Source organism: Vidua chalybeata, chromosome Z (assembly GCF_026979565.1).
Source record: "Vidua chalybeata isolate OUT-0048 chromosome Z, bVidCha1 merged haplotype, whole genome shotgun sequence".
In the NCBI taxonomy this organism is placed as follows: Eukaryota; Metazoa; Chordata; class Aves; order Passeriformes; family Viduidae; genus Vidua; species Vidua chalybeata.
This window is the reverse complement of record NC_071570.1, coordinates 66,853,316-66,867,899: the sequence shown is the minus strand read 5'-3', so window position 1 is coordinate 66,867,899 and position 14,584 is coordinate 66,853,316. Positions and strand designations below refer to the sequence as shown.

The following is a 14,584-nucleotide window of genomic DNA, read 5'->3' as shown; positions in this document are numbered from 1 at the left end:
AAAAGAAAATTAGGGCATGCCAACACTTTCACAGAGTCTAGAATTTGATGTCCTTTACTTTAAAAAGCCTTGAGTCAGACTCAGCAGTTACCATAGCTCTGCAGGCCTGGTGTCACACATACCTGTTGTAACTGCTGATAATCTGCTAGGATTCGATGATGCAGAGTCTTCAAGAAAAAAATATGAAGCATGTTTCACTACCACTATAAAATGCAAACTTTGGTAAAACACTAGAAGTACACTCAGTCTGACTCTAGAGATGTTCTTCTCTGTGAGCCACCACTCTTTTGGGAGGTTAGCAAAAGCAAATCTCCATCTCCCATAATCACCCAAGATCTCTAATTAAGTCTCTCAACAGGCAACAGAAGGAGCCCATGCCCTAGGACTCTGCCTAGGACACCTCTCACCTTACATTTTCTTCATAGACATCTCAAACAGGGGTTTTTAGGCAGGGTCTTGCAAAAATCAGACCCAGCGCAAGCAGTGTCTGAGCATATATGCCAATTTCACAGTTTCTCTTTGTCTCACTGAGCAGCTCCAAGGAATCCAAAACACTGCTGTGATGAAGGACAGTGTCCCAGATTGAAAAGCAAGATATATGCTGCCATATGTATGGCAGTTGTCTTGTGTTAAGTGGGCAGTTTTCTTTATCTCTTCCACAACCAACCCTCTCTCAGGGGAGACATCTAATAATGGGCCATTGAGTGTCACTGCATGACTGGTAAGAACTATAGCATCCCATTGTGAGATGCTTCGCCCAGATGGAGGAGCCAAGCGTTCCTACCTGCATATGATCTTGAGATTCTGGCCCACCAGCACAGCTTTTTTTCTGTGCTGGATTTTCCCAGAGGAACAGCTACCTCTCCCACTGCCTCTTCAGAGGAAGACAACACCCTTTTTTCTACAGGATCACTACTCCAAGAGAACCATACCTGACATTCCAGGAGGACTGCAGCCACAATTCCAATTGGACTGTACCAACACCCTGTCCAGCAGGGTGTTAGGTTGTATTCTGACTCTGTCAGTGTTGTTTTGGTTCATCGCATTGTTTATTTTATCTTTTTCTTTCCTTCCCTAATAAAGAACTATTATTCCTGCTCCTATATTTTTGCCTGAGAGCCCCCCTTAATTTCAAATTTATAACAATTTGGAGGGAAGGGGTCTACATTTTTCCATTTCAGGGGCGGCTCCTGCCTTCCTTAGCAGACACCTGTCTTTCCAAACCAAGACACACAGTCTTCATGGTTTTATCCCACTTTACCTGATAGGCTTCGGAGCCTGGAGTCAGAGACTTCCATTGTTCCTGAAACTGTCTGAACTTCTTTATGATATTGTCAATCTGAGAATGCAAATTCCTGTATTCCTCATACTCTGCATTGAAGTCATCCTTGTAGCGCTGGCATTGCTCCAAGGAGACAATGGCTATGTATTTTCTAATGGAAAAAATGAGACCATTTTTCTATGAGTGAACTCTAAGAGAACATTCCAGTATGTTTCTATACCATAAAGCACACATGTAATTTTACATCAAGCACAGGGAAATGTTAAAGACAGACGGCAAGCTTGAAATCAGTCATGCTGTGACTGATGGTTTCTACTTTCAAGCTCATGTGCTTCAAGAGAATGCAGTCAGGTAACTCAAAATCTGCCACATCTCTATGACACTTAGTTATTAGTAGTTTACATTTAAAGGTTTTCTTCATTAGCAAGTGGAGCACATTTAGAAAATATTTGCCCTCATTTCAAATGTCAAATGACAAACAAACACAGCAGCTTCAGGAAGCTAAATTATATTCCCTTTCTATGTAGGAAAAAATTAAGTTATGTTTACTTGTGAAAATTCATCTGCAAAATATTTTTGTCAGGGACTGCATTTATGGAGTTGAGTGCATGGAATTGGACTTTTGAGCTACATTTTTGTCTGTCTAACGGCAAAGCCGAGTTAATGATAATTGATTCTGCTAGTGGACAGCAGTTACATCACTGACCATCACTGAGGCCTTTGTAATACAGCCACAAAAACAAACTCTAGACAAGTCTGAAACTACATCAAGAAATACCCAAACCACATCTACTCCTAAGGAGGGCAAAACTCATTAATGCTTAAAGCCACTGAAGGGAGTCAAACCTTCTTCAATCACTTCTCCCTCAAATCAACAGATGTGAGGTTTATCAAGCTCATGATACAAATCCAAGATGAAGTGACAATGAGAATAATAGATGCCACATCCCAACACTGTCACACTAAAGCTTCTGCTCCTCTGGGCCTGAAGATCTGGTTCTCTTTGGAATGACAAAAACTCATTCCACATGGTAATAAACACTTCAAACAATCCTGAGATAAATATTTACAAGCAATAAATTTTTAACAAGTTAAAATTCTGTACAAGGACAGACAACAACATATGCCAGGGATGCATCCCAGGCCAGATGCACCTGACTGCCATGAAGGATAAGTTTGAAAAGAAAACTACAGATGCCTTTCAACATTTTGAGAGATTCCTGAGAAGCAGGAGCTTGGACTACTGGCCTCTGCCCAGTGACATTTACTAGCAAGAGCCCTAGCACAGACCTCACTCCACGGCTCCCCTGCAGGGCCAGGCTTGCCCTCAGCCTTCCATGGAGCATCCCTGACTGTATCCAATGTGACCCAGGGCCCTGCTGCACCTGCTCCAAAGGCCTCAGAGCCCCAGAGCTGCAGGAGGCCTGACTGCCCTTACCAACATCACTGCTCTGACACAAGCTGGGAGCAATTTCCAGTGTTTTATACCACACACACACACACAGTTCTCCCTCCCCTCCTGCACTGCAAATATGATGAGGGGATGCAGCACCACTGCTGCAGCTGAGCCTGTGCGACTGCACTGCAGGAAGGGAGGGCCCGTCCCACCTAACCCACCTCGGTGTTCATCTCTGCTCTGAGGCCCAACAAAACCTTCTGAAACTCATCCTTTCAGCACAGGAAAAAGCTTGACACTGCACCCCAGTGACAGTGGCAAGAGTTAATCACCTCAAATAGTCTGGTTGGTTGCTTGTTGCAGAGCATGTGGAGGCAATGGAAGTATCTTCTCTATTTCCTGCAGAAAAGAATTTTGACATCTTCATCAGGAGATATTTAAAAAGCCAAAAGATCCCATTGGAGAGTCTTGAAAAGTCCTTCAGAGCTTTCTTCTCACAGCAAATTACTTACAAGAACCAATAACATTTAATAATAGGGCAAACACGACCTTGTCCACAGTAGCCAGTCCCAGGGTTTAGCAAGAGAGAATGGCCAGTTTATTCTACAGATTGTGCATTACCACAGTGTTAGACCTGCTATGAATAAGAAACTGCTCACTTCTAAAAGGTTACGAAGTGTTTACTTAATGGCCAGTTGTTAAGTGATTGTTAATTACCCATTGTTCACCCCTGGTTAACTACCCCTTGTTCAGCCCTTGTTAATCACCCCACGTTCATTCCCTATTAACTACCTATTGTTCATCTCCTGTTAGAAATCCTTTTTTCCAGTCGGGTCAGGTCTCACCCCTGCTGCTTCCTAGAAAATGGCACCCGGGACTGTGAGGAGGAAGTGACATCAGAAGCAGCATGCAAATGAAGAAACACACCGAATGCAGCACTAAAAACCCCTAAAACAGCGAGCCACAATAAAATTGAAGGACTCAAACTACGGCAAAGGATGAGCAATCAGTCCTACCTTCTAATGTCTCACTCTTACCACCAGAGATACATGCTAGAATGAGGACCCCTGACCAGAAGTCAAACTGTGGAATCCTGCCACTCCCATGAGGACAGAATCCCCAGCTCTGCCTGCGTGCCAAGCGGACAAAGCTGCACTCCTCCTCCTGCTCTGTGCCACTCCGGGAAGCAGCAGCAGCAGCGGTGTGCGTGCAACCCGTCGGGCCCCCACCCGAGCTGGCCACTTTAATAAAGGCATTTTAAAGGAGAATGATCTCCTGCCCTTTTTTTCCATATCAAGCCCCAGCTCAGCTTTTCTTATTTGAAGGCATGAAGTGACATCTGCACAGCCATTCAAGTCATGCAGCAACAGATGCAGCTTCACAAAAGACAACAGCCTGAGAGAGATCAACATTGAGGTTCTAACAAGAAATAAAGAAGAAAGCTGAAATTCTTTTTTATCCCCACTTCCCTTCCAGTTGCAGAGGCCCAGTGTTTGTTGTTTGGATGAGTGTCTGCACTCTTGTCAGCAGGAAAGCGAATTCCATTCTATAGGGCTTACTGGCACTAAGGCTCCAACAACCTGCAGCCAAAACTGAGTGTTCCTCAATAACAAGGCAAGATGGGGTTGGAAACAGCCCTGCACTTGTGAATTGCCCTTTGCCTCTTTTCAAAAACATTCAGGAAGAATTGCACACAAAACATCAAAGCCCTCTTTCCAAAGAAATGTTGAAGAATTATGATCATAATAAAAAGACCTGCCATAAGGAAAAGTCAGCTGAAATAGGAAGGAACACTCAGGATCTTGGTAATCTCTCTCTGCTTTCCATTTGAGGTTTTGAGGTAAGCATCCAAAAACCATATGATCCTTTATTTTCCTTATTATCTTCCATTTCCATTTTCCAGGACAAAAAATCCTGTTAATCCAGCCATTCTTGCCAATCTTTAAGCTCTCTGAGCTTTAATTCCTAAGGAAACAGCTGTTGTGTCATGTTCCACTTGGTTTAGTTGATTTTAGCATTAAAATTATTACATGATATAGCAGAAGCATAAAAAGAAGTGTAAAAGTGGTAATAAAACTGGACATAAATACCAATAGTAACAATGTTAACAATACAATGTGTAACAATACAACTTGGAAGAAGAGCTTTGCTGTGAGCATTTCATTTCCAAAAGTGCTTTTGATCTCATAGCTCCATCCACATGAAAGCTTCAGCCTAAGCCCCAACTAAAGGCACAGAACAGATTTCTCCTGCACCAGCTGGGCAGAATTTTGTAACTGGCCTGAAGAAAGCTGCTCATGTGTTTATAGAATCGAGCAGAAATCCTTCCAAAGCCTTCCCAAGGTTTGCAGGTACCGTGTGTATTTCCAGAAGAAATGTGGAAAGACCATGTCAAAGCACCTGCTCTACAAGCACACCACCACTAGCAAGAGGCATCTGCACACTCCAGGCTAGCCTCCAGGCTAAACCCTACTTGTACTTTGCACAGTCAACCTCCAAAAGAGACCACACACAGATTTAACAAAGCAGCTAAACTCTGTCCTACTGGGTGTGTCTCTGTCATCAGAAATCAGGCGTTCTGTATGCATTTCTGTTTAGCTTTTCAATATTGTTTTCAGTCTGCACCACTTCCACAGCTTTTGTAGAAAGAAATTCTGCAGCTAGGATGGAGGGGAACTCACAGCCCAGTTCAAAGTAGAACTCCAGGAAACCACAGCCCAAGTTTCGTAGCATTTGGAGTTTCCATGAAAAGGCTGAGTTCAATAAACAACCATGGAATCACTGAGATTTGACTGACATGTTTCAGTAAACCAGTCTGCAATAAATGTGTGACAGGTTTCTGTCTTCAGCATGCAGTCTTGAAAAGCTGCTGATGGAAACAGTGCTATCTCAGTCAACTGTCATTTTACTAGAAATCAGATGGAAAGAAAAAATCCATTCCCTGTGGCTTTCTAGTGGCTGGCTCTTTTTTTTAACCAGCTTCTCTCAACAGTAATTTATTTCACATTTCTTTGTTCTTGATTGGTTTTGCACTACTTAGAGGGAGAATTGCTAAAAATCAATATAGTTTTAGACAAGGTTCAAGAAGCACAGGTTCTGGACTTTACTGCTGTTGTCTTTTAAACCCAGAGTTACAATGTAATGTAAAGGCAGAAAAAAAAAAAAAAAAAAAAAAAAAAAAAAAAAAAAAAAGCCTTGATTTTTCATTACCATATAGCAGGGATAATAGTAGACCAGTAATGTGAGTAGTGCCTTCATGTATCCAGTGCCTGGTTTCAAAGCTCCCTTTTCACAAGATGCAAGAGCACAATTAACTATTTCAGAACACTGTCAAAGAAGGATGTTCACATAAGATAAGCCACCACAAGAGGAATTTAAGAGAAGCACAGATGGCATGAAGAAAAGCTCTAAGCCTTGGCCTAACAGAGGTGAAGGTTTGGAATTAGGACACCAGACAAAAACTCCACTGTAGAGACTGTGGGTAAGGAAAATCACTGCTTACATGGCTTCTAACCCAAAACGTGGGGACAGCTGTGACCACCCTGTGGTACCCCAATCTTGGACAGTATAAAGGTGGTACCTCCAGAGCAACTTGGGGACCCCCACCACCGAGAAGACCACGGGTGAAGAAGGACCAGCTGGACATCAGAGAGTCCATGTGGTACTGATAACTTGCTACTTAATGTCTCTCTCTTCCCCCCACCCTGCCTCTCTTCTCTTATTTCTTTCTATCTCCCTAGTTTGCATTTACTGTTAAATAACATTTTTGCTATTGACTGTGAAAAGGGTGGTGTTTCACCTTAATTCAGGCAGAAGCTTCCCTTAATAACCAAATCTTTACACCACAGTTATCCACACAGGAATCAGGAAAACCAGCACAATAATACCTTCATTGAAATCCAAGGGACAAAACTGCTGCAGCCTCCCTAATTCGTTTTTCTTCCCATTTGAATTGGGGATCTCCTTCTGCACCCTGGCGGGCTCTGGGATGCTGGAACTCTGAAATTTCTCTGTTTGTTGCACCACAGGTGTGCAGGGGGAAATAGAGCCGACACTTGGAGGCTTGACCATAGTGAAGAGGGATGTGGAAGGCAGAAGCAAGGAAGAAAAGTGGCCACCCGCTGCTGGCTGGATATGACTGTGCTGGTGACCAATTCTCCTCTTCTTGCTCATCAACGGACTGGTAAAGTCAGAAGCCAGAGGCCATTTCTGCAACAATAACAACATAATTTATTCATTAACCATCAGGATCAGCTTTTGCTCCCATTCCGAAAAAGTAGCATTTCTGAACTGGCCACGATTGAAAACACATATTTCTTGACTAAAAAGAGCATTCAAATCAGGAAGTACTGCAGGTAAATACAGGCTCTACCTCATTCCTACTTTCTCATCTTAGCAATTAGCAAGTCCTACTTCAAGTCTGTAGCTAAAATGCTTTGGGAGAAAGACATTCCCTTCAGGAGCTCCATCAAAAGCTTCCCCAAAAGGGAACATCCTGTACATTCACATGACAGCTTTTACACCACCAGCAAGTCTGCTAAAATTTACTATATACAGTCTAGAATGTTAAAAATGCACAAAATACCTGAGCAGGTCTTGCTGGAGCATCTCTCTCAGAAGGCCCTGGAGATGTCGCTTGGCTGCCGCCGGTGGGGTTCTGAGATGGAGCTGTTTTTCTATAAGGATGGTCCAATATTTCAAGTTACAAGGCCTAACTATCAACTGCCATAGTACTCTCTTTGCAGACCTTCAGTGCCAGGACTCAAGGAAACAGCATGAAGCTGAGTTGAGGGAGCTTTAGGCAGGATATCAGGAAAACATTAGTGCCCCAGAGGGTTCTTGAGCACTGCAACAGGCTCTCCAGGCCAGTGGTCACTGCAGCAAGGCTTCAGGAAGTGTTTGGACAGCACTCATGGGCACCTGGTGTGATTCTTGTGGTGTCCTGTGCAGGGCCAGGATCCTGGCAGGTCCCTGCTATCTCAGTATATTCTAAGAACCTAGGCTTCATTTCCCAGGGTTTTCTTCTGAAAAGGCTCTTTTCCTTCCCCAAAAGAAGGAACTTTCTGAACTTACCTAGAAAGTATTAACTTCAAATTCTCTCTATCAGTTTTACTGTAGCCAGGCCAATCAGTTTGAAGGGTTTGAAACAGATGTTCCTTCAGACTGAAGGAATTATCCTTTGGATTCCAGTTGGCTACCTACAGGCAGACATTTTAAAAATAAATGTTCATTTTGGTTGCTGTATGCAAACTACAGAAATATAATTGGTCCTGAACAGTTGTTTGTGAGCACACAATTTGAACTAAACAATGACTTTTTGTGAAGAGCTTAATTATTCCTCTATCACATGAGTTTTAAGCCATATTAATGTTTCACTAATTGGAAAAAAAGTATCTCCATTCATATCTAGCAAGAGTTGTTTTGAAAACAACATTTAGTGCTACAGTGTGTAAGGAGAGGTGGGCAGGCCCAGAGTCCCTCTTCATGTGGCAGGGCCAGGGTTCATTCCAGCAAAGCCCTACCATGAGAAGGCCGTGCACATTCCTTGATGTATTCTTTCAAAAAGAAATGAGGTGCATATCTTCCTCAAGACAAATACAAAGTCTACACAAAAAGGTAAAATGAGGTAGTAAAACCTCAAGACCACTGATATCAGAAGAGCTGGTTTAGACTTCATCACCTGACACCTGCTCAGAGTTCCATAGAGAAGCCCATTGGGAAAGTCTCCATCAATTTGCCCTCTGCAACACGCTGAATAACTCAATCACACACCACTAGCATCTGTCACAACTTTTACTTTTCTTTTCTCCTTGAAATCATAAACATTGATAATTTGGGTCTGTGTTGATGTCTGTTTTTCCACAGCTGAAAACAAATGTTAAAGTAACAAAGATACCCAGAACTGGGAATTCACTTCTTAGAAGCAGAACTCAGGTTGTGTTGGAAGGGAAGCAAGTGTGTGTGTACCAGATCTCAACAATCTCACACTGCCCATTTGAGATTTATACAAAATCAACCCCACTTGCTCTGATATCCAGAAAAGCCTGAGCAAGGCATTTCAGGGTGCAGGGCTGCTCACACAGACCTTTAAGAATGCAAACCAGGAGCTTGAGGCAGTCCCCACCTCATACAGCACATTGCCTCCAGGGAAAACTCCTCAAACATTGCAATGGAACAGGAGAAAATATTTTCATCCTTTACCTTCTAAGGAGCTGAACTTTGAAAATTTATAGTCAGCTTGAAATCTAAATGAGTTACTTCAGTTGAGATGGCAGAGCACGGCTCTCATTATATTGTGAATGTCTTCAGGGTGAAAAAACCCTGCCACTGCCCTGGGCAAACCCAGCAAGAAACTTGATATGTTCAAGGAATGAGTTTTTAAAAGTCACTGTGAGATCAACTGAAAGTGTGTCCGTGTGGAATTTTCCTCCCTTGACTGGGTTCCAAGACATTGTTTTCCTAGCTAAAGTGGAAATATTCCTATTGATATATTAATGCTTGCATGATTAAGCAAAAACCTAGGGGAACAGGGAATACTGAAAAAGGAGGGAAAGAGCCACTGCATCTTTCAATGGGTGTGCATCCTATAACCGGTTGTAATAAGGAATTCAGAGGAGCACTGGAGAAGTTACTGAATAAAATAGGTCCAAGGAAAATGGAGATTTAATTCACGTGACAGCAAAGAAACTCTCTGATCAAAGTTTGGCTACCATCTTTATCAAGGAGGATTTGCCAGGAACACCCTTCCCTGGAAGGCAATCCTCACAGATCCCAGCAGCAGCCAAGTACTATTGAGAGGCCACCAGCTCTGTTCAAATTAAATACTGGCCTCTGCAGTTACTGAACTTCTCTCCTCTGAAACTTATCCCAGGAAATTTTAAGTGCTATGACAAACCATTTCACAAAGTCAAGGAACCCCTGTGAAGTTACTCCATGAAGCAGTCAAACAGTGCATAGAAAAGAAAGGGAATGGAATAAGGCATGAGAAGCAACAACATTACAAAGTGTTACTCATTGCCAACTATTCTAGCAAAACATCAATGCCCCAAAAGTTTTGAAGTTTTCTTTCTTTTCCTCACATGGACTTGCAGCTTGAGACCTCTGGATGAAGTTGATGGAAAAAATTTAACAGGGAGCATTTCCTAACTTGCTCGTTAGTATCTAATTTAAACAGTGGAGGAACAAGTTACAATTAGGAACAAAAGAATAGTGTGGTAGAAAAATTGCTGACAGAAACTCCACAATATCACCTGCTGAAGCATCTTTCCAAGGGTGCCCTTGTCCTTTTGCATGACTCCATCTCTTTGCAAGCGAGCAAGTAACTCTGGCTTCTTGTAAGTCCTCAGAGCAAGTAAATGAATCACCCTGTCCCTGTAGGGTCGACGATAAACAGCACTACAAGGATTCCCTTCACTCTCTGCAGGTTTCATGGGCTTTGTTCTCTTTTTCTCGGGGGCAGGACATGAAGCGTTTGATTCGGTTCTTCTCACATCTGCTTGTTTTCCCAAAGGAGAGGAAAACAGAAAAACAAGTGTCAAATGGGAAGATAGGAGAAGGCAAGTTGATCAAGAAAGTTAATTTAAACTGATGATGGATATTCTTGGGGATATCCATCAATGATGGATATTCTTGGGGAGAGAGCTGATTTTGAATATCCTTGTGGATCTCTTCCAACACAGCATATTCTCTGATTCTGTGACAAAGCCCAGTCCCTAACTGGTACTGCATGGAGCATGTTGCAAAGGCACCCTGTACCTACCAGCAACCAGACCTGTCTCACCTGAGTTTCTCTGTGCCAGCCTAAAGCCAAAGCAGCACCAAGTTCCACAATTGTCTCACTACTGCCAGTCCTCACACCCCAGTTACTGAATGTTAAATATTCCCTTAGGATCTGTGTAGACCACCACCAAGAATTACAAATCATCATTCACAATGTGAAACAGAATGTCCCCAGTGAGAAATTTGAAATTTAGTTTTGTCTCTCCAAAAAGCCACCATGATGCTAGTTTAAAATGCTCTGCACTAGGCTAAGGCAGAGCAAGAGCTGCACTTGCAGTGGCAGGGAAGTCCCTGCAGGCAGGTGACTGCAGCCACAGCCAGGTGAGAGCCTGCTTTTCTCAGGGCAGCTGGCTATACCTGGCTCAGCTCACTGCTGCAGGCGGCACCTCTGACTGCCTGTAAGGGGAATGTGCACCTCAAGTCTGCCTGAAACCAGGCTCCTTGGGGAAACAGCACTGAGAACAGATTAATAACAAATGACATCACCTAAGCATGTTGTGCTTTGTGGGAATTGATGGAATCCGTGGGGAAGATGACATCAATACCTTCTTTTCCATTTCCTTGAAAAGAACCCAACACAGTGTTGTGGCAACACTCACTTATTAACGACCAAGACAAAAAAACTAAATCAAGCAAAGTTTCCCATGCTGACCTTATGAAATTCTCTACGCAACTTCCTCAAGGTCATTTTCTTTCAATTTCCCAATTAAATTTAAAGGATAATGAGAGTGCCTAGATACTACAAAATCAAAACCTTAGCTACCAAGGCAGTGAATTTAGGTGCATGGAGTGGTCCAAACCTTGACTTCAATGCTCCAGATTGCATCCCATCAAGCAGTATGGGAACACGGAAGGACTGGCAGGCTTTCTCAGGGGAAAACAAACCAGTGGCTAAATGCAGTGACAAGAGACTGCAAGGTTGACCTGAGGGCATACCACCTCCAGCTGAGATCTCTGAACACAAGAGATCCCCTGTCCCAAGAATATGCTGCAAAAATTAATTACCAAATTGAAAGTCTTACAGACATTGAGCAAAATGTGAAAGGCAACCATACCTGCAAGTGGGTTATACAATTTGACATTCTGCACACTTCCATTGTGCAATGCCTCATTGGCATTAGGCTAGAAGGAAAAAGATAATTTCTGTAAAAACTTCAGCCTACTCTCCATCACTGCTGATGAACTAGGCCCTTCATTTTAAACAAGAGCTGTGTTTGCGAAGGTTTGCTGTCACATCACTAGAAAGGGCTGCTTTGACACAGTTCTCCCTCTGCAAGCAGCCGGCTACAAAACTGCCCTGAGAGAGCAATCCTCACTTAGCCTCTCATGCAGCCAAGTGTTCAAGTAGCAAGTCATCCTTTCCCAGTTGCTGGAATTTATAGGCACAGGCTTCCCTTGAAATCAAGTGCCTGAGTACAACTGAACTGGCCAGTGTTCAGCTAACAATCCAGGTGAGAGTAGTTCACAAAAAGATCACAAAGTTGGGGAAACACCTGACACTGGGATTTATTTCGTACTAAGGAAGCTCCAAGATTAACATCAACTGCAAAAGCTGAATTTCAACTGTAACAGGCACCAAAGCCCTTTCTCTTTTCCTCAGCTCTAGATGCAATTATTTGCATAGATGTGAAATGGAAACAGTTTATCCTAACAAAATTTGGGTTGAGTGGCTAAAGTCATCATTTAGTACAGAATATGTCACATTCCATTGCAGTGCAAAAATCACTAAAATGTCTATTGGCATAAGTGTATTTTTGAAGAAAAACAACCTACTGCGATCCGACTGCTTCATTCTGAAAGCAAAATTGCCTGACAGTGAAGCTAAAAAGCTATTCATCTGAAATTTGCCTGAACTTTTAATGAAATAGGAGTGTCACTTGCAAAGATCTGTAGCAGCAATATTCAACAGTATTTTAGAAATCCTTCAATATTTTGCTTGTGAGACTGTTCATCCTTCATCCATGTTGCTGTCATTTGCACAAAGTGCTGCCTCAACACAATTCCATTAATATTTCTGTTTCAGTCATCACTACTGGCAGAGCTGAGGACAGGGACTGGACACGAAGAGGAACAGGGAGTCACCCACATCCTTTTACGTGACCTTAATGAATGAGTATGCTCTAAAAGCATCTGTGCATTTGATAGAAGAATGGAAAAAAATCATGTAAGGTACCAAACTCATCAGCTTGGATTACTTATGCAGCTTTTCATTGCTTGTTTAGCATACATTTTTTTCCTAATTTATTATTTTAATTGATGTTGTCATTAATTAATTAATCATAAGCAGTATATTGATCACAAGCAGTGTATTAGTCTTAAGCATTGCAATTTTCTGCTTTAGAGAGAAGGCAGCTAAGTGTCTTTTGACAGTCTATTGCCAGAGTTGGATTGTTAGATCACCAAAACTTTTAGTTTTGCTGAAGTAACCCTGATAACCTTCAATGAACAAAGCCTGAGGGTGTAAAAGTTTAAAACCTTACAGAAACCTGGAATCTAGACTTCATAGCCCTCCAAGAACATGTAGCCAGAAGACAAAGAAGAAACTAATAAAGACATTTCAGCCTCAGAGCTCAAAACAACTTGTCTAAGAAAAAGATAATAAAGACTGAAAAATGCAGACTAATTAGCATAAGAAGGAAGACATCAATATCCAAGACAAGATATAATACTAATTAATGAGGAGAATGATGTAATTTAGAACCAATGAACATTCATTTCTTTGTTTGCTAAAAATGTATCAATTAGTGGAAAAGCTTTGAAAGTGGTGTGCATGTGGCTGGAGTTTTCCACTATGCACCAGAGCCAGGAATAAAGTGATGCCTACTCCTAATACTACAAAAATTACTGTTCAAGGATTTCATTTATCCTTACACTTTTGATGACTCTGGTATAAATATAGAACAATGGGAAATCCATGCATTTTGGCCACAAACCATTCCCAGAACATGAATTTCCTCAATGTCAAAGCATAGGGAACCTCCCATTTCTGCTGGCACCTCCTCCGTGTCATCCCTGTGAGTCACTTCCACCCAGGCAGCTGCCTCAGAGGGGCCCTTGGAGCACCAGTGGGGCCCCAGCCCTGCCCAGCAGGTCCCGCAGGGTCAGCAGCACCTGACACCAACACCACAGACAAGCCCCCACCCGCTGGCAACCCGCAGAGCCCGACAGCTGCCCCTCACCTGTTGGTCCTGGGACCTCTGGGTCACCCTGACGGGCATCGCAGTGCTGTTGGGGGCCCTGCGGAACGCTCTGGATCGTGCCCAGCCCCACAGCTCTGCCATCCCGCTGTGCCTCAGGTGCTCTGGCTCCCACACAGCCACTGATCCTGCTGAAAAATCTGCAAAATGCAAAATATTTGTTAGGAAAATGTGTGCTTTGATATTTGTCCTTTGTGGCTTTCAAGGCTCATCAACAAGGAGGGAGATTATTCCCATGAAACAAGAAGTAGCCAACAAGCTCTAAGTGATGGCCAGGTCTTTGAAAGGCAGGTTGCTTCTTGGCTGAATTGCCTTGTTGAGGTGTAGGGCTTGACAGGCTTCAGCTACCTCAGACACAGGGGAGGTTAGCAAGGCTTGGGAAGAAGGATGTACCACTGACAGTGGACACAAAGAATGGAGAATTTATGGGCACAGGGACATTTGGCAGAACCCCCAAGGAAAGGAACAAACTGATAAAGCCAATGCAGAAACTGTGCTGAATCACCTCCTGCGAGGTAAAAGGCCATTCCAGCAGGGGCAGACCATGGCTATCCACTCAAGAAGCCTCTCACTTAAAGAAGGTAGAGTCTGAGCATGCAGACTAATTAGCATGAGAAGCAAGAGGATCATTAACTGACAGCAGACAGAATACTAATTATGAAGAGAACTAGGGAACTTGCAGTCAATGAACACTAATTCCTTTCTTTGCTAAAATGTAGAAATACTAAGACACTCTGGTTCTTGTGGTGCTGCCTTTGTGAATTTGTCCCTGAGTGCCCCCCTTTCTGCACAGAACTGTAAATAATTACCTCCACTCAGTGTGTGGATCAGCCTCTTGAACAACGTGTTCTAGAACCAACCAAGCTGGAACAACACTCGCTATTGCTCCGACACCTCTGCTCTCGATGCAGCCGCCGAAGGGTCTGACTG

At 43.0% G+C, this 14,584-nt stretch overlaps 1 protein-coding gene across 3 annotated transcripts in view; it reads right to left on the bottom strand.

The window, feature by feature from the left end:
* LOC128782108 (RNA polymerase II elongation factor ELL2-like) overlaps positions 1 to 14,584 on the bottom strand; it is a 19,616-nt gene extending 5,032 nt beyond the window's left edge. The window contains exons 1-10 of one of the 3 annotated variants that reach the window (XM_053932266.1): positions 14,464 to 14,584; positions 13,637 to 13,794; positions 11,513 to 11,579; positions 9,929 to 10,173; positions 7,752 to 7,876; positions 7,264 to 7,354; positions 6,566 to 6,887; positions 3,011 to 3,077; positions 1,262 to 1,433; positions 123 to 167 (exon numbers count right to left, since the gene is read on the bottom strand). In XM_053932266.1, coding sequence (XP_053788241.1) covers positions 123 to 167; positions 1,262 to 1,433; positions 3,011 to 3,077; positions 6,566 to 6,887; positions 7,264 to 7,354; positions 7,752 to 7,876; positions 9,929 to 10,173; positions 11,513 to 11,579; positions 13,637 to 13,738 — 1,236 coding nt within the window. In that variant the 5' untranslated portion in view covers positions 13,739 to 13,794; positions 14,464 to 14,584. The remainder of the gene's footprint in view (positions 1 to 122; positions 168 to 1,261; positions 1,434 to 3,010; positions 3,078 to 6,565; positions 6,888 to 7,263; positions 7,355 to 7,751; positions 7,877 to 9,928; positions 10,174 to 11,512; positions 11,580 to 13,636; positions 13,795 to 14,463) is intronic. The other 2 variants (XM_053932267.1, XM_053932268.1) reach the window with 2 other exon arrangements.